Below are 25,923 nucleotides of genomic sequence, written 5' to 3' on the forward strand. Positions count from 1 at the left end.
ATGATAGTTGCCATTAATTGACCATTTACTACGTGCCAAGTATCTTTATTTCGAATTCTCAGGCCAACCACAAGAGTCAGCTATAACTATCCTTATTTATAGCCAAAGAAAAGAGTGTTAAGGAGGTTAAGAAATTGTCTGTAACCACAGCTAGAATGTGGCAGAGTTCTGGTTAAAACCCAGGTATGTTTGAAAGGCTTACTCTGTTTATAATAGCTTGATTCTCCAAGCAAAGCAGAAACACTATAAGGATAGCACTGATATGAAGGAAATAGTATTCTTTGTAGTTTCCAAATTGTTAATAATAACCATATTTTACATATTATAATTAAAAGTTATTTTGAAAAGGAGAAAAGTGAATGGTAAAAAGAGGACTCAGGACTATTATTTAGAACATTGTTACTAATGGGATGTTTCTTCTTAATTAGAAAGCATGAACATCTGGGAAGAAATAAAAATGTGTTTGACTTTTTGTAACTATAAATTTTATGGACTTCTATTTCAAAACAGGAGAGCTGGAGGTGCAGTCCACATTTTCACATCACGGTCATTGGATTTGAGGCACAGACACCTCCTAAAGCTATTATGTGATCAAACCTCACAAAAGAAGTGGCAGCCAGACTCCTGATGCAATCCTTCCTTAGCAAATTGTCTTCCTTCCTGCAGGATTTTAGCTTGTATTTGGTCTTTATCTAAAGCATCTGCCAAAAACAGCTCAGCTTCTCTCTCCTGTTTGCCTGTGGTCAGCAAGGTGAGAAATTACAAAGGGGAAAATTAGAATTTGGAAACGGGTACTGACAGAGTTGTCATCTCACCAGAGAAGATGAATGAGGAGACAAACAGGAACGCAGCACGGGAGAAACACAGTTCGGTCTGTGGGGCCGGGGAGAGAATTAGGGCTCAGGGAACCGTCCTCTCCGCAGGAGGACCCATTCAGTCCTGGCAAATTATAGATGATACTATCACTTTGAAAACTGGGTAAATGCAGGCTGTGTTTCTTCGCTTCTCCTTAATCTCCCATCCCCGCGGAAAAGCCAATGTACCAGATAGACACAAGGAATGCCTACCTCAGATGTTCTCTCTGAGACAGAAGCACAGGACTCACTTATTAATCTGAAGCCGCTAAAGCTATTAACGCTCATTGTTAAATGTGCTTTTAACATGATTATATAAACTGTCAACTAAGAAGTTTTTCAGACCATTTTTGCTGATGCTGGTTTTAAACACCAGCAATCAGTATATCTACATTCATGGGAGAGACTTTAATAATATTTAAGTAAAGGCCACACCAATAGCAAGCAGATCCCAGTTGTAATTCCATTGTGTCGCATCTATTTACACGAGACACATGGCTCTCTCTGCAGCTGGTGTTTGGAACGGAATTATTTCTGGTCTGTTTAATTGTATAGGTGTTTCCCATTATTCTTAATATATATATTTTTTACCTTTAGTCAGTTTTGTAGTATTTCATTTTTAAAAATTACTCTTGGAAGAATGAATGAGTTGCAAGATACAGAACTGAAAAGAACAGATAAGGAGTTTAAAAAATCACTTATTCCAGCATCTAGAGATAATCAAAGTTAATATTTTAGAATATTTCATTAGAGTCTTTTTTGCTAATTATGTTTTAACAGTTGCATCTCTCCAAATTGCTGTCTTGCTTTTGTGTTTTGCTTAACATGTTGCATTTTTTCCCACATCAGTATTAACTGATGTTGATACTGTCAACATGATTTTAAGTGAAGTATGCAGTATTGTCTAATATGGAACTCCCAGAACTTATTTCTCTTCTTTAAAACATGAAAGGCCAACCAACTGCTATCTTTTGCATTTAGAGCCCGGGAAGTGTTTACTTTTATAGAACACATCTGGTAGAGCTGCACATAAAATTGGCTTGTATTAATGTTGGACTGCTGTCTACAATAGGAAGAAGTATCATGTCCTGCTCTTAAGCACAGATACAGTACGTGAGTGCTGTATCTGTGCACTCACCCCACCATCGCATGCTACCTTCCTTGTGCAAGGCAAGACCGACTGAGTTCTCCAAGGTGGAAGGAATGGGTGGCCTTATTCCACTGGGAGGTAGAGCCACCAGCAGGTTGTGGTCAGGGACAAGGGGTCTAGAGGAACAATGAGCGTTTATTAAAAACCTCCTGTGGGAAAAAAAACAAAACAAAACAAAAAAACCTCCTGTGAGCAGGAGAGTGTTGGGTGCTGGAAACACAAAGCTGAATGAGGTACAGTGACTCATGAGGCCTGGCAGTGCTGGCCTAATTTGTACCACTGGGGTTCACCTTCACTTGCTCTGGGGTTCTGTCTTCATCTGGCCCGAGACCCTGACCCCCCACCTCCCACTGGACAGCTTCCTTCCCCACACCATCAGCCTTTGCTGAAGGTCGGCTGTAAATGGACCAAGCCCACCAGATGGCGAACCTGTGACTGAGGCACAGTGCAAGGCCTGAGATCCCACTGCCACTTAAACTTTCTCCGTTAGTGACACTTGGCATCGCACTGGCAGCTTCTCTATGCTCAGGTCAGCTTTTACTCCCTTTCTGCTGCCCTGTGCTGCTGGGGTCTCTGCACACCTCCCAGTCAAACCTGCTGGGCAATGAGGGTGGCCTCCTTCTTATCTTCGCACAGATGTCACTTGTTCTAGTAGCATCACCCCAAGACCAAGTTACATACAAATGGCAGTGAGCACCATGGGCTAATTGAGGAGCAAAGAATGGACTTGGCTGTTGGGTCACCAAGAATCTCGTTGAAAATATGTATGAAGGTCACCTGGGTGGCTCAGTGGTTGAGTGTCTGCCTTCAGCTCTGGGTGTGATCCCAGGGTCCTGGGATTGAGTTCTGCACTGGGCTCCCTGCGGGGAGCCTGTTTCTCCCTCTGCCTATGTCTCTGCCTCTCTCTGTGTATCTCATGAATAAAAAAATAAAATCTTAAAAAAGATAAAAAGAAAAAATATGCATGAAAATATGTAGGAAACAAAAGTAAAAATCATGGCAACTGCTCCTCACTGACATCGTATGTCCCAAGGGGGTAAAGTAAATGAAATATTAGTGCAGGGGAGACAGAAGAACTCCCAGTGAGGTGAGTGATAAGTGAGGAAAGGCCGACATGGGATTGGTGAGCTTCCCAAATGGAGACACATGAGAAGTGGCTCAGAGCAAAACGTGTGCTGGAGGCACATGTGTGATGCCCAACGGCCAAGAGTATCAGACGGCACTAGCATTATTAGTGCCACATTATTATCCACGGGATCCGACTACTGGTGGCCTTTCCTTAGTTTAGAATATGCATAAGTGAGTCTCTGCACATTTGTGCAGCTAAATGCTGACGACCCTTACGACACATACTTTGCATATTCCCTGAAAATTTCTTCCTGCTCCTCCCACGCGCTTAACTACACAATATCAAGTTTTGTGATTCTGTAAGATAAAATTGCTGACACAAATCTGAAAAATGTGTGATGCTGTGCTTGTTTTTTCTTATCGTTGACTTGAGAGGTGAATTTTTTGATAGTTTTGGAATGGCAATAATGGTGGAGACTGCTAGTTTTCTACCCTGATATCTTTCTTCCTTAGTAACATGCTTTTTAGGTAGACATATTACCATGTGGGATAAGTGACTCTATATCCCCCAGGAGCTACCCTCTCCAGAGGGTATGTGACCATATGACTAAGTTCTGGGCAAAGAAATATAAGCAAAAGGACTCTATGAAATTCTGGGAAGTCTCCTTAAAAGAGAGGCGGATAAAAGAAAAGGAAGAGGGTAGAAAAAGGAGATATTCCATTGCCTTTCTTTTATTCCTGTTTTCTGGAACTCAGAGATGATAGATTGGGGATTTAGCAGCCGTTTTGGAACATGAGTTATATTGGAGAAGAGAGCTAGAAGAAGCCTGCATCCCTATGACTTTGAGGTACTTCCATATCAGCCCTGAATAGCATTACTCCAGAGTTCTATTAACATGGAGAGAAATAAACATGTCTTTTAAAATCCACCTTGTTTAGGCATGAATTTCGTAAATATACATAGAATATATAATTCCCAAGAGCAGGGACGATGTTTATGCCACAAGTGGGTGTTCAATAATTTGTGATGCTGATGATGCTGATGGTGGTGGTGGTGAAATTAAAAGCAATGAAATAAAGTGGCTTAAACTGTGCACAGTTATTTTTACTTAAAGATTCTGCTGTTGATGCTATCCAATGTATTTGTATGCTGGGGTGATCAAGGAGGGTTGCATTGTTAATAAAAATTCTTGACTTAGTTAACATTTAAAAATTCCATTTTGCTTTGTTTTGAGATGCAAAAGGCTATCTCATTTATAAATGTCTTTAAGTTGACTTCTATAGTGCTGTCAGGAATGTCTCAAAATGAACCATCTTCACTTGATGGGATGAGCACTGGGTGTTATACTATGTTGGCAAATTGAATTTGAATTAAAAAAAAAAGTAAAAAATAAAAAGAATTGACCTTGAAAAAAAATGACCCATCCATGGTGTTGGAGAGTCTGTGAGCTACGAGGTTCTCACCATGACTCAGGATGGAAATGGTGGAATGATGTTAGGAAATCCATTCTACCAAAAGGGAAGGAAGATGGGCTCCCTGTGAAGAATTCAAAAGTTCAACATGCAGCAAATCATGAGGCAAGTAGAAGAGCTGGAAGGGGAGTCATGGTCAACCAACATGAATACAGTGGGAAAGCAAATGTTTGGCAACTAATGAATAGTGAAACCAAAGGTGGGCAAGAGACTCAAAGTATCTCCAAGGGTGAAATATTTTGTTTAGGTAAGCCTTTTTGTCTACTTTTAGTCTTCTGTAAAAATCACAAAAAATTTTAACTCTTGTGTTTCCCAACTTTAGTTCTATCTATATCCCAGAAGGGATGTAAGGGTGACTTCACCTGCTACTGGGAAACTTTTGCTGCTTTTAAGTTTCAAAGCGATTTCTTTTTGTTCTTTTGTATCTGCCTTGGATAGATTTACTAATTTAAGATCTTTAAGAACTAATCTCAGGAATTAAAATTTAGTGAAGAAAAAATCTGCCATGAATAAAGAAATTTTATGCTCAGAATGAAGAAAAGCCTAGTGAAATGAGCCTTTTTTTCTAGTACAATTTGTCTTTGGGCCAATTATGAATGAAATATAGACATAGTTATGTGCAAACTAGGAAACAGGACTCTACATTTTTCATTTTTATTTGTTTCTTATGTTTCAGGAGAAGCCTTTGCCTACCTACTTCCATTATTCAGCCAGCACTCAACTTCTTCCAAAGAATCTCTAGAAAGGGACTGGCAATTCCCCAGCAGGTGACCGGTGGGGGCTTTGCTTTGACCCTGACCCAGCCCCATCTTTCTCTTTGCTCTCTGGGACTTTTTTTTTTTTTTTTTGAAGGCTCTTTTATTTAAACTCCCAACGGTACTAGGTAATATATAATAATTGAGGAATGTGTCTTTAACAAAGTGTGGTACTGCTTAATTTTTTTGATGGCTTATAAAAAGGTAGTTGGCAGGAAGAACATGGGCTTTGGAGGCAGAGTTTATTTCAATTCCATTTTTGCTGCTTTCCTAGTTATGTCACTCTTCAGGTTTCTCAATCCTTCTGAGCTTTGGATTTTCTTTTCCCATTCTGAAAAACTGGCATAATAATAAAAATATCTGTCAGGTTGTTGTCTAGCACATAGTAGGTGCTGGACAACGTTAATTCCCTTTATTCTCACCCTTTCCATCACCCTTGGCATAACGTAACTAAATTAGACTGTTGGGGTCTAAAGTGTAATCCAATCAATTCCAACAATGTCATCTACTATGCTTATACATGTGTTTAAAATGACCTCTGCACAAACTGATTTACCTAAATTTCTCTGTACCCTTCTTTCCCCTGTCCTTAGGTCTGGCCCCACTATGAATTTTAAACTTATATATGTTCCTTAGGATTTTTCCCCTTCATTCTGATAGGCTGGATGTTCTGTGGAAGCTGATTGCAGGCCTCATTTGTGATGTCAGAAGTAGATTTCTGAATGAGGAAAAGAATTAAGAACTCACTCATGGTTACTGATCTATTGTACTAGTGCACCCTAAAATAATCATTCTGATTGTTCTGAAGACAGATTTATTGATAAATGGCCTAATTCCCTTCAAAGCTATACAGGGCAGTTCTTAATGCCAACTTACTTTGTGAGAGGAAGCTCTTTCTCTGGCACCTTGCTGAAGCTAATTTGGTTTCTCTGTGTTTTGAGAGACATAAAGTGACTTTTCTGCTAAAGATTTATAATGAATTCTACATGCTTTTCATTTTTTTTTTTTTAAAGAAGGCTGAGGGTTTAAAAATCATCCTTTCCTAGTCCTAGGGGACAGATAGTATATGCTGTTTTTACTTTGACTATATTATTTCTGGACTACTAAATAAAGTTTAGAAGCCTTAGCATAAATTTTGCTTTTCCAGGAAAAAAAAATTTGTTTATTAAAAAAAAAAATCAGTATTAGTGTTATTTCCTTGGAACTATCTATTTATAACATAAATCTTTTCAAGACAGTTGAAAGACATAAATATGAAAATTTACCCCCTTTTCTCTCATTGTGATTAGCGAGAAAATTACCAAAAGATCACTCAAAAGGAAATGCAATATAATTCTATCATTTGTAAATTCATAAAATTCAGCCACATTGCCTCTCTCGCCAAGCATTACTGATCTAAAAGTAATAATCATGGATGTGTTCATTTTTCTACAGGGAATTTCATTTTTAAATTGCTCTTTAACACAGGTCGATTCATAACCCCAGGGCATTTCTGAGTGGCTTCCTTATAGATGATACCGCCTTGGATTTATTCACAGGAAGTAATCCTCTTGAGTGGCTCAGATGATTATTTTTTAAGTTTTCTTTAAGAAATTCTTCCAGAATTCTTGAGAGATAGGAGAATGTTATCACTTTGCTGATAGGGAAGTAAAGACTTAGAGATTTGTTCAAGGTCAAATAGAAAGTCATCAGCAGAGCCAGGATCTTGAATCTTAGAATCCTCACTTGTATTTTAGCTCTGCTAATGGACTCAATAACTTCCTGCACCCCTTGCATCTGTAGAGTTTTGCATCTTAGGACCCTAGCGAAGATTTTTAAATTTAGAATGCTTACAAAAAGACCTATATTTTAAAGTGCATTCATAATTATTTATTTTTATCATTGCCTTTCAATAAGAAGTCATAAGGCTTAATTCTATAACCCAGTTAGTGGTACCCCTTTCATATAAGTTGCTTAGACTTCACCATGGGTCTTTAAGTCTACATATTTTTTTGGCATAGAAATATCCTAGTGGGCCCCTACATCTGTGTCCTCAATCCATATGGTACCAAAGTAAATTATATCCCAAGTTATTTGTGGCTCTAATAATATTTAGTCAATTTCCCTTCTCAGCAAACTTAAAAATTCATGCAAACCAAATTTATGCAAATCCATGTTTGTGATTCGGCTGTGGTCAGCCTCAGGAAGCCGAATCCCATATAACTGCCATGTAAGTCGTGATTTAAACCTGTGGTTTTATGAGAGCAGTGCAACATGCATGGTGGCATCTCCAGTGATTTAAAGGTGCAGTAATTTGACACTGCAAATTCCCACAAACATCATACATAATTCATGGTAAATCAGTAAATGTCTAATCATAGTAATGTACACGATTTTCTTGCAATCTCTGCCTTTCCTCTTTGATAACCTGCATTCTGAAAGAAGAAAGGAATGCTCTGGATGATTACTGCACAAGGCAGGGAAAGTCATGGAAAAAAAATGCCTAAGGATCACCTTGAGTCAATATAAGGCAGCCACTAAAATGACACTTATAAAAGCTGAATATCAACGTGGAAAAGTGAGTGTGGCTTAATGTTACATAAAGAAACAAATATAAAAGAGAATGCATACTGACTGCAACTCTGCAAAAAATGAAAATTATGCTTGTGACCATGCAAAAATGAGAGAGTCCTTGGGAGCATGAGTGATACTTTCTATTTTGTCCAAAGTTTCCGAGGAGGGTTTTGCATTCTCGTGATAAGCACAGTAAGCAGGAGAAGAGGTCCCATGGGTGACTCAGCCCTCCAGCACTCAGATAGGTTCCTGGAGGAAGGCTGGAACCCTGCTTTTGGGAGGATGCAGGGGTCACAAGGAGCTCAGAGGGGCAGAGGTGTTTCCGGTGAAAGTCCAAAGAGGTGGTGGGGTATTGATCCTCAGACCACTTTTCCAAATGGGCGTGCACAGAAATGGAGATCCGCCAGCAACCTGGGATACACTAGCTCCACCGAGCAGTTCGGCAGGGCCTTCGGCCTGAGAAAGGGCAGCCCCCGTAGGGCAGTGTCGGAGTGACATTTTCAGAGCACAGCAATCTACTCCCGAAACACAGTCATTCGACAAATGCTAAAGTAACGAACTTTCTGGTTTTGTTCCAGGGATGGAATTTTTCAAATGTGGTGAGCACAGAGGTATTTCTAGACACAAAACAAGGATTTAACTTATCATGAGAAGCACTTCAGATGGCAGGACTTGAAACACATGTAGCGACCTGAATGCAATATGTGCCTTTCACTGGTTCTTTTCCAAGACCGTGTGGCCACTGGGCCCTAGTGCTCAGCACAAGGCGGTGTCCCAGTGGCCTCAGAGGTGGGTTCTTCTAGGACTAGGCACTGGCCCTTTTCATAAGTTTGCTTTTGGGTATGTGTGTTTATGGCTATATACTCGCAGATGCTCTTTCTCTTTGTCTCTCTCACTTGCACACACACATATATTCACAAGAATGCTTTTTTTGAAGGGAGAATATTTCTTTTCCAATTTACCCATCTTAATTTATTTATGCTTTTCTTTATCATATACATCTTTCCTTTACAAACAGAAAGTCTTTTCACATTCTACCATGTTACATTACTTCTCCCAGCACAGACAAGATAGTGTTGTTACTAATCTATCAACTATCTATCTATCTATCTATCTATCTATCTATCTATCTATCATCTATCTATCTATCATCTATCATCTATCTATCCATTGTCTCCCTATTAAGTCAAGGAAGCATAATGGAAAGATAACCTCCTAACTGTGGACTCCTTGGACCTAGGGCTGCATATGCCACACACAGCATATCTCCTTGAGGTTGCGCAATGCAGTGGACCGGTGTAAAACGCCCTATGCCTTAGTGTGCATTTTGAAGTGAGGATAACAGTTACCTACATCATGGAGTTGTTGCAAGGATTAAATGAGTTAATGTATACAAAGCATTTACAACAGGGTGTATGTAGTACATAGTTAATGCTACATAAGTGTTTGTTATTATTAATCTTTTAACAAAAGTGGTCTAAGATTAGAAATACTTAAGACAAAGATTAGGTTATTATGATCTACCTCTTGGTCTCCATCATTTATATTTCCTTTTCATGACAACACGGGTCAACCTGGGATTAATTACTGTGTAGGTTCACTTTAATAAATGAGGCTAGAAGGGAATATTTAACATGTTAGGGACATTCACTAAAGGACTTAAGATACTCATCTTAGCTCCCTTTCTTTTGTAGGGCTAGGGAATGAAAATTTAATGTCTTTACTAAAATTGCAATTGATCCTTGCATGACCCCACAATCTGAATAATCCAAAACAGTGCTTCTCAAACTATTGTGTGCATGGAAATCTCCTGGAAAGCTTGTTAAAACAGATTTCTGGGTCCCACTCGCAGAGACGCTGATTCAGTCTGGGACTCAGAGTATACATTTTTAACAAGCTCCAGGTGATGCTGATGCTGCTCATCCGTGAACCTCTCTTTGAGTCGCTGGGCTCCAGAAAACATCTTTGGCCATTGTTCCTAAATCCCAATTCCTCTCCTGGGAATATACTGAATGCTAGGAAGACTCTGTAACTCTTTCAGGACCATGACTGTGGAAATAATGCACATCTTAGAGTCCTGAGAGTCCCAAGTACTCCCTGGAAGTACTCGGTCCCAGCTCTGCTACAGCACTGACACCATAAATGCCTACTGACAGAAGGTCTGCACTATACTGCTGGCTTCTCAAGGGCCAGGGGTATGTTTATGTCACCTCCATGTCCCAGCATCTGGCAAACATCTAGCTAGAAATATGCTGCCAGAAGGTTTCTGGAAAATAAATGAGTGAACTTAAAGGTTAGATCATTTCCACCAAAGTTTAGATATATTGTAAAGCAACATCCCATGTATCTTCTTCGAGAAGTTGTTTTATTAAATTACCTCATAATAGAGAAAAATAAAAGGCAATTTAATTTTGTTCATATAGTTGAACTTAGAACCAATTTTTAAACATAAGATTCCCTGTTTAGTTGTCTCCCACGAATACTGAAAGTGAAATGTCGCCAACATCCCCTGAGCTGATTCTGCTCAGTTCCCCTGCATATCACATGGGGTAAAGACTTGGGGAAGAGGGGTGGAATCAAGCTCCCAATTTTTTAGAACCACAAAAGGTATAAGTGTCGTAAATACGATTAAACATTTCTCCCTATAACAAAGCCCCAGAAAATACATAGCAAAATTGTTTGGATATCAAATTTCTATAAACAAAAGATTGAGGTTTTCCATTTCTCCATTTGCTCCCTCTTCTCTACAGGAATAAGCTTTACTTTTGTTTTTCGTTTCTTTTTTTCCCTTTTCATTTCCCCCCCACATTTATAGGGCTTAAGAAGTCGTCTACAGAGCCAAGAGACACTTGTGCTTTCTCTCTCACCTCTCTTAGCATTTGGATTTGAAAAGGGGAAAGCCTCAATTGGAACTATGAGGAGACCTCCTTGCCTCCAATCTACACCTTTTCACTCCTGTGGCATATATCAGAAGATTTGTGATACAGAATAGATACATATACACATATACAGGGCAAAGGCAAAAAAGGAGGAAGAACATTACTTCAGGGTGTTCAGTAGGAAGGGAGCATGGAGTGGGGGTGGCACTGAATGAGGATATCAGGGGAGTGAGAGGCTGGGCCACACATGGCCTGGAAGTTCAACTGAAGGGTTTGCATTAATTATTTGGGAGACAGTGAGAAGCATCTATTTTTCCCAGTCTTGGGTGCCGACCACCAGTGGGTTGGACTAAGCCAAATAGCATTGGAGTCTATGGGACAGGTCTTGTATGGCTACTGTGGTTCATAGACCCACAAGGAGATGATTTTAAATCAAATGCTGTTGAGTTTGGATGGAAGGATAAGACTGCTCATTCATTTAGTGAAAAATACATTGTTTCCTTTTTTATAAAGGCAGAGTTTCCAAGGTTTTCCATCGTTAGCATAAAACTGAAGAGTAAGCCTGTTCATGGGCTTCAATTTGTATTATTCCATACTAAACAACTTGATTTAAAAAAATCCATCTACTGATGCACCATCACTCAGTAATTTTTTTTCAAAAGCAACCCCCATAGTTCACAAAAACTAATGCATCAATTTTGGGGGCACATTTAAAATTTAAATATAGAAGCTGAGAGTCTAGGGAAGTGATACTTGGACAACCTTTGAGTGGAAGAAAACGATTTCCATGCTTAGTGTTTTTCTACAATAAGAATTCATTAATTATTCACAAATTATACAAATGAGATAATTTCGTTAGAAAAAAGTGATGAATGAATGTTTTTTTCTATTCAGAACATCCAGCACAAAGCCGAGATGGTACATTCTCTCACCATTTCTTTTATAAGTCACTTATTCATATAATTCAAGAATGAGATCATTTGGCCAAAAAAATTTACTATGGTGAGGAATAAATAACAATTGTATTGAATGGTCATTTGTGTATGCATGTGTTTTTTCTGGATCACGAGATAGGAAGGAAGTGGCACTCACTATGATTGGGGGGGGGACCATGTGAAAAATTAATGACTTTAAATGGAAATGACAGAACTGCAGAGTTGTTTTGGAGAAAGAGAAGAAGCAGTGGAGCATTAAAAAAAAAAAAAGCAGGTTTGCAAGAACTGCATTTCTGTCAAAGCTTATCTATGCAGTGTCAGAATAAAAGACACATTCCAGAGGCGGGGATCAGAGAGGGGGGTTAAGCAGAAAGGAAACAACAGGGTACAGCCAGGCCTGGATGGAGAGAAATGAAAGCACAACCACAGCAACGACAAGGTCGGAGCCTTGGCAAAGCACAGGCATTTGGGTCCAAAGTCAGAAGGAGGAAGAGAAGAAGTTTAGCTCTTCACTCTTTCTGCTGTTTTAAGTTATTGAAATAAGAAAAAAAGGTTTTTGTATGGTCTATCTGTTCCTTGGTTACCTTTATTTATCAGATTTTGAATATGTAACATAAATCTTTTCAGTACAAGTGTTTCCACCCACAATGGGTTTTCAAAGCCCTTGTGACAGACAGCCGCTGACCCAACCTGTAATCAGTGAGTTCACCTGCAGGGTTCGTTAGGCCAAAACCACTGGCAGCACATCTCAGAACGGATGGACTGCAGAGCTGAGTGTAGAACCGTGGACATGGTCAGCAGTCTCACAGCCTGCTGAGAGAGAGATGATAAACTCATCCAAGTGGAGAAGACCTGACAAGAGCTGTAGAAACTGACTGCTTCAGCATGAAGGATTCATTTTGCTAATTTTTTAAAAAAAATTATTTATTTATTCATGAGAGACACAGAGAGAGAGGCAGAGACATAGGCAGAGGGGGAAGCAGGCTCCATGCGGGGAACCTGATATAGGACTCGATCCCAGGGCCCCAGGATCACCACCTGAGCTAAAGGCAGATGCTCAACCACTGAGCCATCCAGATGCCCCGACATTTTGCTAATCTTGTTAGGAGTGTCTTAGGAGATACGAATTCTACTTTTAAAATCTTTAATACCAGCATGCTGATATATACTAGTAGGAACTTATTACAGAGTTGTGAGAACCTCTTCATGAAGTAGGAAGTTTCTCATATAAATATCCTTTCACAAAAATCTATCAGACAAATTTAATAGATTAAGTTGTGTACTTGAAATACACACCTCCCTCAAGTGATTTTTCTGGATTGCTTGATATATTTAGCTGATCAGCAGGAGGGAATATAGAAGAAAGGATAAGCAGCTTAATTTAGGAATGCAGTTATAGGAATAGAGGAATGAACCCAAGACCAGAGGCTGCAGACCTGACTTCTAGTATTTCTTATGTATAAATTAACCTGGTTAATATACATAGTTTAACCTGGAGGAGTCAAGCTACCTCCCTTCTCTGAAACTCATTTAACTTATTATGATGGCACTAGACCAGTGAAATTAGATTTCTTAGCAGCAACATCCTTTCATTGAACAAAGTCTGTCTGTACACCTAGTGGCTGACTTGTTCTTTAAGGGGCGGCACCTCATCATAGATAGCTCTCCCCCACCCCCTAATTCACAATGTCTGGAACAGGTCCCACAGAGCACAGTTTGAAAGCCACAGGATTCAATTATCTAAAGTTCCTAACGGCACTGATATCTACAGTTCTCATATTGGTCAGATGAATATACTCAAAACAACAACAAGAACACCATCAAAAAAACCAAAACAAAACCAGAAACAAGCCAGTAAAAGCACAACAAATCACCCACAGTGAAAGGCTGAATGCTTTCTTTTCAAGTTGTATTCCAAACGTCTGAGTCTGCTTTTAAATATTACCATATTCATATATCACATCATTTTTATAGTCAGCATGTCAGCTCATGTCATTTCAATTTTGCATTTATTTTCTCACTGACTAAACATGCTGCCAGCAGTTTTCCCCATTAGATTCAAAAGAAAAGAAATGGGTTATTTGGAAATAACTTAACATCTATATTTTTTCAACCTGAAAGTCCATTTTTTAATCTCATGTCACACGTAAATGGACATTAATACTTTAAAATAACGATATGTGATGCATACATATTTGTTTAATTTGAGGGGGTAATTCATGGTCTCTCTCTTGATTATGGTTTTTAACCAACCCCTGTGAGTTTCACAACTGTTTAGAAACCTGGAGAAGATGGACCAGAAGAAGGAAGCTGGTGCTGGCTTTTCACCAATGCTGTTTACTGGTTTACTCACTGAGATGCAAGAAAAGGGGGCAAGAGAAGGTGGCAAAAGTTCAGAATAAGAAGGAAATATCAGGTTCAGAGAACTGGCTCATTTTCCCAAGATACTAAAACTATAATGTGACTATACCTGTTTTTATTCAGATTTAATTCAGATTCTTGACTGTGAAAACCTTGCTCTTACCACTGTGTAAGGACTTTGTTATATCCCATGTCCAACCCTTGCAGTGACAGAGAAGCCAGCACCACTGAAAATGCACTAGAGTACCTGACAGCATCTTACAGAAGGCATGCAGAATACTAGTAAAGCAGCAGGAATAAACGAAGTGAAAACGTTGTGATGCAACAACAGCTGGGCATCCAGGAAGCATGAGCTGCTGGTGGAAAGAACATGAGACAAGGCAGTGGTGGCCCTGCATGCTAGGCTCAGTCCTGACCAAAGGAGACTGAGCTGGACACAGGGTTCTCCAGAGGGGCATCCCCATTTGAACTTCACAACAGACATCTGAGCCAGATGGTGTTATTTCCTTTGAGATGAAGAAATGGCAACTCGAAGAATGTAAATTGCTCACTAATGCCTTCCGCATTGTAAGTGGCAAAGCTGAGACCAGAAACTAGGCTGATGGCCTCTCTTGCTTGTCTCTGTATCTTGCTGTAAACAGTGATTGTCTACATCTTCTGGCCTTCTACTTTCAGATCTCAGTAACATGTCAGAAGACTCTGAAATTAAGAGAATTGGTCTACCCTTTTTTTCATAGAGTCAGGGGTGATGTTGAGAGGAACTGGTACACTGGATTGAAATGCATGCAGATAAATAAACAAAAGTAAACTCACTGTTGTGAATTTGCAAGGAAAAGATAAAGATATTTTGGGTTATTTTGCTTCCCCCATCTCTGCCAAATGACCAGTAACTCAGAACTATTTTTATATTTCTTGACAAAAATGGGAAGTATTTAGCAATGAAACACAGGGTGATCATGCCTTTATTCCAGTAACTTTTCTATTTGACCTAGTGAAACACTCTTCCCCTTCCTCGTACGAGGTTTATGAAGATAAATAGTCTTGAAGACAAGATGGCACTGATTGTACTACAGTCGTGAATCTTTGTTTACTACACACTGCAGATGTCAAATAGCAAATGTGAATAGCTTCAGTTCCTCTCATCACAAAGAAATATGTCTTATTTTCACTGAGCCATTTCTCATCTATCAGTCTCTCCAAAGGAAAACGCTAATGAGCCTATGTCTGCTCTGAGAGGAGTAGGGCAACCACAAGTGCAAATGTGCTTTGTCCTTTCAGTGTCTCGGAGGATCCTGCTTCAGAATCTACAGGTTGACCAGATGGTCTCTTTGTTGCAATGCTAGAGGGCTTTCTGTTCTTAGTGACCACTACTGATTCCCAAGAAGGTACGCCAGGAGGGAGTTACACATGACACCAAGAGACAGGGTCTCATGACTTATAAATCTCCTCAGAAGTAAATAGGATCGGAATTATATTTAAATTTAAGTCACCATATTGATATGGCAAAGAAAGCACTGGCCAGATGGTGCTGAGTACAAGGCAGTGACACATATCATTCCCATCCCTTTACCATTTATGGGTCCAAGACTCATATCAGCTGCTTAGATAGTGATATAACCACACTATCTGTTAATAACAGAGGGAAATTGGGTATCCTTTCCCACTCATTTTTCTCATTCTTTCATTTTTATTTTATGATGACCTGTATTTTCCTCTTTAGGATTCATTCCCACAATGACCAGTAGGATAGAACAGCAATCCTAGTGAAATGCTTCCGTGTTATTGAAAACACAAGAAGGGATGCCTTGGGGGTGGGGGTGGGGGGGAGGGCTCAGTGATTGAGTGTCTACCTTTGGCTCAGGGCTTAATCCCGGGGTCCTGGGATCCAGTCCTTGCATCAGGCTTTCTGCAGGGAGCCTGCTTCTCCCTCTGCTCATGTCTCTGTTTCTCTCTCTGTGTCTCTCATGAATAAATAAATAATATCTTTAAAAAAAGAAAAGAAAAAAAAACACAAGGAGGTGGCTGTACTTTGTTTCCTCTTTTTCCTTAGGGAAAAAAATCACAGAAATTCTAGTTTCTGTTGATTTCTGCTCAGGCTTCTATAAATTTAAAAGGACACTCTCAGAAAGGTTTTGGGCTAAGAAAGGTATATGCTGTTTCTCTCCATGGTGCTTTTCATGCCTCCTCCCTGGGGAAGATTTGTAGGGAAAGGAAGAGTGACTGGATGTTAATAACCTTTTAACTCTAATTCTGTATATATTTACTTCGAAGAGCATTCCTCTCCTAACAGAACTATAGGGGCCAAGAGGGAAATAAACAGTTAAGAAGTGTTATCTCTGTAGGGATTTGATAAAAAAATATTGTCCAATTATGATACTTCCAGTATATGGTTAACACTGGAGCAAAACAGCTTCTTAAGACCCATGTATGAGAATACCAGTAATGGGAAACTGTAGGGAGCTATGCGGAGTGATAAAAAGAGTTTTGAACTGAACTTCAGGAGGGAAGGCTGGCTTCAAGTGCTCTTTTTGTACCTAACCAGGACTCAGGGCAACTTGATTCACCTTTCTAGATCTCAATATTCCTCTGTGCTAAATTGGACCTGTGGGGGTATTATAAACTGAATGTTTGTGTCTGTTCCCCACAAATTCATATATTGAAGCCCTAACCCCCAATGTGACTGTATTTGGAGACAGGGCCTAGAGAAGGTGGTAGAGGTTACATGAGCCAGTAAGGGTAGGGCCCTAATAAGAGGAAGAGACTCTGAAGCGCTTTCTCCTTGCTATGTGAGAACACAGTGAGAGATGGCTCTCTACAAGCCCAGAAGAAAGTTTTCACCAGAAACTGGCCATACCAGCGCTTTGATCTTGGACTTCCCAATCTTCAGAATTGTGAGAAATGTCTGTTGTTAAAAAAAAAAAAAAAAAAGAAATGTCTGTTGTTTAAGCCATCCAGCCTATGATAGTACATATGGTGAGTGAAGCAGACTAAAACAGTGGTTATGACTAGCTAATTAAAATGCTATAATGACTTATAGTTTATAAAGCACTTTTAGGGGATCCCTGGGTGGCTCAGTGGTTTAGCGAAGGATCACACTCCTTCGGCCCAGAGTATAATCCTGGAGTCATGGGATCGAGTCCCATATTGGACTCCTTGCATGGAGCCTGCTTCTCCCTCTGCTTCTCTCTCTCTCTGTCTCTCATGAATAAATAAATAAAATCTTTTTTTTAAAAAAAGCACTTTTACAGATTTTATCTTCTCCAAGAAACTCTAGGAGATGGTTAAGAGCAGAATATTACTTTACAAAAAGAAATAACTCATACCAATTTAAGATCACAAGGCTATTGAATAGAATTTAGTCCGACTGCAAATTTGAGTCTTAAAAGGCATCTCTGGGTATAAATGGCTGTGATTTTCTTGTTTTCAGCATCATTTTGTTGGATGTCTATGAATTCTAGTATTCTAGTTTTTAGATTTCCAGCTAATGCTCAGTTGAAGAATGTCGAATTTATCACAAGTCATGTATATTTTTTTCCCTTTAGAACTACTTCCCTTTAGAACTACTGTTTCCGTTGACCCAGTGGTTCTCAAAGTATAGTCTGGGATCAGCAGTGGGAACTGAGGACTTAGAAGTGCAAATTCTTGGGCCCTACCCCTGACCTACAAAGTCGGAAACTCTGGGAGTAGCCCCCCTTTGTGCCCCTAAACCTATGTTCTAACAAGCCCTCCAGGGGATTCTGAGGCTGCTAGGATTTGAATATCACTGCTCTAATCTCTGTACACTTGTTCCCTTTGTAACTGGCTGACATTTGACATTTGACAACTGGCCCACCTTACTGCACTGAAAGATATACAGCTGCAACTCTGAGTCCTATAACCAACTGGATCTATGACATACTGTTAACCTGTGATTGCATACTTCATTTAATTATAATATTTCATAATTTTATGTAACCCTTTGTTACAGACCTTAAGTTAACTTGGAATTTGAAAACATTTTAGAAGAAAAGTCATCTTGGTCCCGCATATCATAAACCTTGAATTAAGTTGACTCTATTCTAATTAAAAATAATAATTCAGAATAGAATGAATTTATTATTTAAAGTGGGTTATGTTTTTAATTCCTTACTCAAGGTATTTGACCATCTAATGCCCCATTCTCATCCCTAAAATATTAGTAACTTCAAAAGGAAGTTAATTTGAGGGACGCCTGGGTGGCTCAGCGATTGGGCGTCTGCCTTCCACCAGGGGCGTGATCCCGGGATCTGGGATCGAGTTCCACATCGGGTCCCTGTGGGGAGCCTGCTTCTCCCTCTGCCTATGTCTCTGTCTCTCTCTCTGTGTCTCTCATGAATAGATAGATAAATCTTTTTTAAAAAAAGGAAGTTAATTTGTACATGAAATCTATTCCTAAACAATATCCACCCTCCTCCAATCAGGAAAGAAAATTTTAGTGAATAATAAAAATGATCTGAAATATATTTTTAAAATTTCTAATATTTATTCTATAAAGCCAAATACATAATTTATTCATTACATATTTATTATAATTATATATAACTGTATAATTATATAACATATTACATAAACAATGAAATATGTTTTATGTCAAATGGCTGAAGTTTAGAGGCATTAAGATTTTAATGTAATATGTTTCCTTTGGTAGCTTTCCTATGCTTGAAGTTTAAAAACTCTAGGGATTTCTGGTTGAAAATATGGACTCAAAAGTCAATGTTATACATCTATATTTAACTGACTATATATATGTGTGTATATGTGTGATTATACATGGCACCTGTTACTTTAAGACATTAGCATTAATCTATGAATTTTCTAGAACATTTTCATATGAATTTCAAGTAAATTTTGCCAATAACATTTGGCATAGAAATGCATGTTGCCTTTTAAGAATAAAACCTTATACACTTCCAAAATCACTTTTTCTCATGTAGAAATAACATGGAAATCACTTTTTACCCCCTTGAATGGAGCTGGCCAAGGAGAACAAAATACACATACTCTGTGCAGCTTCTGTTATTAATTTGCTTATCTAGGCAAAATTGTGAATTTTCTGTGGAAGTACAAGTCTCACAAATCACACGACTTGATAAAACAGCATATAGCTTGCACAGCATTTGTAGAGTGACAGCTTCTGAATGACAGATTTAATGAGATTAGTAGACTTCTGACCAGCACAGCACTCCAACTATTTTATTTATCTTCTCTAGATTTTCTTTCGGCAGCACTTACTGAAAAAGCTATTTACAATTATATGAAGATTGACTAACATATCTACCATGTTTCTAAAAAGATATAGAAAGAATAAACTGAACATAAAGATTCCTCCCCAAATACGTAATATCTATGAAAGGAAGCCATATTAAACAAAAACATATACACTTTGAATGATGATCTCTTAAGTGTAGAAAGAATTTTTTGTAGTATAATCAGGACTAATTAGTGTGTTTTTCTAAACATCTTACTTCGAGGTATCAGCATTGTCATTGTTTCAACCCAGGATTTGCTCACATCACCACCAAGTAAACCTTCCCCCAAAGGAAGGACTAGTCTTACTGCCAACAGCAAACATGAAAGCCAACTCATATTCATAATGACTTGTCTTTTAAAACGTGTTTTGACATGAATGACTCAGCAAAGCTGGGTCACTGCCAACTGGTGCCAACTGGTACAGTGGCACTGGGGAAACGTAATTAACTATAGAGGCAAACGATGACTGGGCAAGTCAAATCCTCCCTCCTTTGAGCCAGGTAAGAAAAGCATTATTTTCTGAAACAGAAGGAAAGTTGGTTCTCTTAACAGTTAATAAGATGCATTTAAAGACAACAACATAAATGCTGTGAAAGCTACCATGAGAAAGAAAAAAAAAAAAAAAACAATGACTCCTTTGGGCTTTTCATTCCAAAGAGCTCAATGTATACTTTTATGGTTTTCTGAATCCCCAAAGTTAGTTAAAACAAACAAACAAACAAACAAAAAGCTTTAGGGGGAAAAAAAGCAGCCCTTGTGGGTAGGATGATACTAAGAAAGTACTACAAAGAGTAAACATTTAACGTCTACATGATTAAGGAAGAAATTTTAAAAATCTTTACTTTTCATTTTAATAGATAAATGGATAGGTATGTGTATTCCCATAATATACTCAATTGTATTTTACAGGTTCATTCACCGGATGGGTCCTGTCCTTCACTGAGAATGCCAGTAGATCTAGGTATAGGCTCTGTGAGAGATGGAGATCATGTGCCCCAAGTAATTAATCTGGCATACAGGTCCAAATTCCTCACTTACCAATTTACTCAGGAGCAGGAGAGTGAAGATAAGGCAAGAAAAAAAGAATTCAAAGGCAGTTTGAGAGAATACTATAAGATCATCCCATTCTGCACCTCTGGGGAGATGCTTTGTTTGATGAGTTTTTCCCCCCCAGAAGACTACTTCAGTTACCTCAGTTATTCAGACTTAGGAAGCAAGTCTCCAACTCAGCTACTTCTGATTGCTCTCTTCTGATGGTCATTTTTTGTTTTTTCAGAAATATACACAATGGCTCCTTTAATGCAATTGTCATGATGCAAAACAAACTGCACGATTAGGACATTGTCTAAATTCAACTTGTCTTTCTGTAACTTGCTGACTGTTTTCTTTCTAACCTCTTTATCTACGCAGACTCCTTTGAATTATTTCTCAGTCTCCATCTGAGCTTACATCATCTTCAGAATCAGTGCCACTTACACATTAAATAGATGTGCAGTTATCCTGTCTCCTTGATAATTAACAAAGACGTTAAGGGCCAATGCCAATTCAGTGGCATTAGCTGGATACTTTCCATTACCTGATATCATTGTTTATGGTCTATTAAGCAGTTTTCATTTCACCTTATGGGCCCATATAAAATCCAAGCTAGATGCTTCTCAAATTACAGGCAGTATTGAAGAACATTAAGTAGCTTCTTCTTTTTATATTTTTAAAATAATGTCTACATTTACTGCAGATATTCTGATAAAGTAAATTGGGCATATATGTTTTCAGTTTCTCAGTTTTTTTAGTCTTTTACTCCCTTCCCCTTAAAGTATACTCATTGTTTTACACTAATGTTAGCTTTCTCACTTTCCAAATAACATACTGATTCTTGTTTACATTTTTTTCCCCAACCAAATTATCATTGTTGTATTGATTCAGTTTTTACCAGGGCATGTGATTTCCCAAAAGTTCTCTTATCTTGTTCTGTTTTATTTTCATTGTTCCTACACACAGAACATGCATGTTGACATCATGCAGAAGTCGGTGGATCAGAGGGATCATATAGAGAGGCTTAGCAGCTCTCAAAATCTATCTTGTTATGCAGACCTCTGCCTGACAGGCTAATACAGCCACCAAGGCAGGCTGAACAGTCAAAGGGCTTCAGTTGTCAAAGATCTACAGTACAACAGTAGAAAATGTATGTAAGCATTCACTTACCTGCTTTTGATCAACAATTATTTCGAGGTCTTCATCACTGCTTAGTTTTCCATATCCTTTTTCTTTACTTTTCTTGTGAAAGAATAATTTTAAATGATCATTTAGTTTCTTTCCATTAATAAGGTTAACTCCCACTTAATAATTTTTAAAGATAAAAGTTTTAGCCTTGTTCACTAGTCATAATACATCATTCTTTACGTCAGTCTCTCATGGACAACAGCAAATGTTTTGTTGTTAAACTGCAGGCTTATAATTAACTCATCAAGTATTTCTCCTTAGCCTCTCTCATTCAAATTATACCTTTAATCCTTTTCTGAATATTGCTATGCCTTTTTCAATTTTGTAATTTCAAAACACATTCTTTAAAATGTTGAGATAGATATACAATTCCCTTAAGAGTCCGAGCCCATTTTTCTTAAGGACTGAAATTGCATTTAGTAATTATGGTCTGCTTTAAGATATCAACTATTAAATGTTTATTTTAATATCTTTTATATCTTAAAGAATAAGACAAGCATTATACAACTCAGATAACGAGTCTTCAGATTTTCAGCATTTGCTTATAAATCTGATGAAAACTAACACTGGAAAAACCAACTCAAATAATTTTTAAAAGATGAGTAAAATAATTTTCAAACTTGGGTAGTTTGAAAAGTTGAAAGAATACAGACCATTTTTTAAAAATGCACTTTATTGGCATTTTGTCTTTTTCCCCCATGACCAATCTCCATCTACCTTCCCCACAGCAAAAGTTGTAAAGTTAGAAAAGGTCATAGATCATTTTAACCATTTCAGTGTTGTGCTATAGGAGAAAGATAATACGTCTGAGTCTTTTTTTTTCTTTCTCCCAATACACTGGCTGATAGCAATACCAGAAATGATAGATTCCTTCTTCATGATTTCAGAAATCATAGTACCTCTGTAGAGGACCAGTAAGAAAGGGAAAATAAAATTCACTACATAGTTAGCTATGATCCAAGGTTATTATTTTAAAAAGAAAAAACAAGAAACAATGCTTGCTTTAATTCCATCAATCAGAATTAAGGGAACTAAAAATATTTATTTGCATCTATTGTGCCATATTAGGATCCCCATCTCATTAAGGGAAGAACTATATCCTTCAGCAAAGATGATGTAAATCTTCTTTAACCTATGGGACACAATTCTTATGTTTTCTTTCCCTTCCTTCCTAAGAAATATACCTCCTATTTTTGTGGGTTTTTTTTCCTGTAATAAAGAGATTTCTGAATCTTCAAGTATTAGGATGCACAAATAAAATCTGAATTCTCATTCATATATTAATGAATTTAGCCACTTAGAATAGAACAGATGGCCACAGTATTTCTATCCATTATTCTTCTTCTCCTCATTTGAGGTTCCATTTCGCAATTGATGGAAAACAAAAAGAATGGGGTTGGTTTCAATCAAGCTGACTTCCTCCCTATTACTTTGTTTTTGTATCCTCTTAGTCTACTGGTTGCCATGAGATATTGTCCAGAGACCCCCTAACACAAAACATTTAAAAATGTCTTTCCGAATATTGATCTGTATACGTACCAAGTAGCTCATTTGCATGACCCGATTTCTGGACAAAAGGACATTAAGTAGAGATGGAATGTGGGTCCTTCCATCCATTTCACTGTCAGACATCCCAGAATTCTTTGCACCAGTGGCAGTGGTTTCATTGCCAGAACTTGCTGACCAAAGAACCACAGATCTTGCCCAGCAAGAGTATTTATAATGTATGACAATAATCAAAGTATCCCTGAATCATTGTCTTGACTTTGTAAACATTGTGAAATTTTTGGCTAGCACAAAAAAATCATTGAAACTAAAATTTCTTCCTTTCTAACTAATTTTTATCCTAGCACTTCTAGGTTCCCCAACTACTGTTCTAGTTAATGCTTTTTAAAACACTCCATCTATTATTAATTATATACATTTTTATATTTCATCCTACGCATATAGACTATTCAGCCTCTTTATCATAAAAGCTCTCAATTTTTCCCTTTTAATGCCTCACCCCAGAATTTCTTGTGATGAGCAAATCACTGCTAAATGATATAACGATGTCGGCATTCACCAAACATAATTCAAGACTGCAATTCGACCACCACCAAATCCCACCTCTCCAATTTAATCCCAACTCCTTATCTGAGTTAGGAGTATATTTTAATGGGAAGAGGCTAGGTCAGGGAAGAAGATTATATCCACAACTCTAAGTAGAAGTTGGCATTTTCCAAGAGTGGGAGGAGGCATTTAGAGCTCTGATTTTGTATTTAAGCCCCAGTCTCCAAGCAGCACCCAACTGTACACAGAGTCAGAAGCCTTACAATTTTACTCTAGAATTAAGCGATATTTTCTAGCTCACCCCATAGCCCCAGGGGGATTAATCCTTTTCTAAACCATAATGGTTATTCGCTCACTTACTGCTTATTTCTAGTGCGAGCATAATCCTCTTTCAAGCACTCAGCTTCCCACTTTGACTGCTTAGATCAGCCAGCCCAGGCAGGGATCTTCAGCTCTCCTCCCTCCTCCCAGCCAGGAATCCCTGTCTTCTATCTATGCACTTTTGTCAAGCACAAAAAGCAACTCCATAGCTTCTGCGTGGTCTTTCACTTTAGGCAAAGGACTGAACCAGAAGGAGAAAGAAAGCTAACCTCTTCACTGTCCAAGCGTTAAGGAGGCAGGGCTTCTGTGGGAGGAGAAGCCAGAGGGTAGTCACTTCCTGTGCCCCTCCCACCTCCCCTGGCACACACTGGAGCTGAGGATTTCAACTGAGGCAGTAAGGTCGGGCCCTCTCCACCTCAGCCTTAGCAAGCTGTCTGCTGCGGGTCGATTCTGGGCACTGCTCACCTATGTGCAGCTGAGAAGAGAGCATCAGTGTAGCGGAGTTAAAATGGTGAGGACTTGAAGGTGGGAGATGTGAGGAAAGAAAGAAAGAAAACAGTCATTTGCCAAAAATGCCTCACTCTTTACAAGAAGCTTTCAGCTCAGAAGTGTCCAATGTCAACCCCCAAATGCAGCATCTCCCATCTTCCCCACACCATTCTGAATCCTTTCTGAGTAACTGCAAAGAAAACTATTTAGTTATTTCTTAGTGCTTTTAAAATACCATTGATTCAGATCTATAGTTTTCTTTAGAATATTGAGTCTAACCGGTAACCTTTCCTCTCTGCAGACATTCCACCATCTCTCCTTAACCTTATTTCCTTCCTGCCTCCCACCCCTTCATTCTCTCCTCCACAAAAATAGAACAGAGAGATGGGCTTACTCACTTGAATTAAGTAAACCATAAAACTTAGAAGCTGTATAGGAAAAACAATACATGACCACAGATTGAGAATGCACTATGTAAGAAAATTTTGCAAATAAGTAACAACAAAACAAGACAGAACAACAAAATCTGATGGGATAGGGACCTGAAAAATGAAGCTCCCTATGTTCATTTTAGAATAGGAGCTTAAAAAGAGTTTTAACTGAAAGACACTAGTTGTATATGGGTCAAATTAAAAGGATTCTTCATATTTAGGAGTGGAATAGATGAAGGAGATTTTAAAAAGGTTAAGAAACACATTATTTAGTTAATTGCATGAATTAGTTTCAACTGCAATTTTTGCCTGACAACAGAATAATAATGCAAATAAATATAAAGGTTAAAGATTACATATAAAAATTCAAACTGGTATAACCACTGTGGAAAACAGTATTGAGTTCCTCAAAAAGTTAAAATTAGAGCTACCCTATGATCCAGCAATAACACTACTGGGTATTTACCCAAAAGATACAAAAATACTGATTCAAAGGGATACATGCACCCTGATGTTTATAGTAGCATTATCAAGAATAGCTAAATTATGGAAAGAAACCAAATTTCTATCAACTGATGAATGGATAACAGATGTGATATATGTATATACATTTATGTATGTATATATATATACACATATAGACATATAGATATACACATATGGACATATATATATATGTAGTGGAACATTATCCATCCATAAAACGAAGGAAATCTTGCCATTTGCAACCATGTGGATGGAGCTAGACAGAAATTTGCTAAGCAAAATAAGTCAGTCAGAGAAAGACAAATACCATATTATTTCACTCATATGTGGGATTTAAGAAACAAAACAAATGAGCATGGGGGGAAAAAAGAGAGAGAGAGGCAAACAAAACTAGAGAAAACAAACTGACAGTTACCAGAGGGGAAGGATAGCAGGGGGATGGGTTAAATAGATGATGAGGATTAAGGAGCGCACCTGTGATAAGTACCAGGTGTTGTACAGACGTGCTGAATCACTAAATTGTACACCTGAAACTAACATTATTACACTGTATGTTAATTAACTGGAATTTAAATAAAAACTTTAAAAATTCAATACAAATATTTTTAAAATATTTTTTTACTATTAT

General features: G+C 38.2%; 1 protein-coding gene across 24 annotated transcripts in view; it reads right to left on the minus strand.

Moving 5' to 3' along the window:
- Nucleotides 1-25,923, minus strand: part of PEX5L (peroxisomal biogenesis factor 5 like) — a 320,090-nt gene that overhangs the window by 154,937 nt on the left and 139,230 nt on the right. For 9 of the 24 annotated variants that reach the window (XM_072807503.1, XM_072807498.1, XM_072807508.1 and 6 more), the window contains one exon: nucleotides 21,499-21,570. The exons of 4 other annotated variants lie outside the window; for them this stretch is intronic. In XM_072807503.1, the coding sequence (XP_072663604.1) occupies nucleotides 21,499-21,570 (72 nt within the window). 11 more of the 24 variants (XM_072807494.1, XM_072807493.1, XM_072807506.1 and 8 more) reach the window with 7 other exon arrangements.

This window comes from Canis lupus, chromosome 31 (genome assembly GCF_048164855.1).
Source record: "Canis lupus baileyi chromosome 31, mCanLup2.hap1, whole genome shotgun sequence".
Classification (NCBI taxonomy): Eukaryota; Metazoa; Chordata; class Mammalia; order Carnivora; family Canidae; genus Canis; species Canis lupus.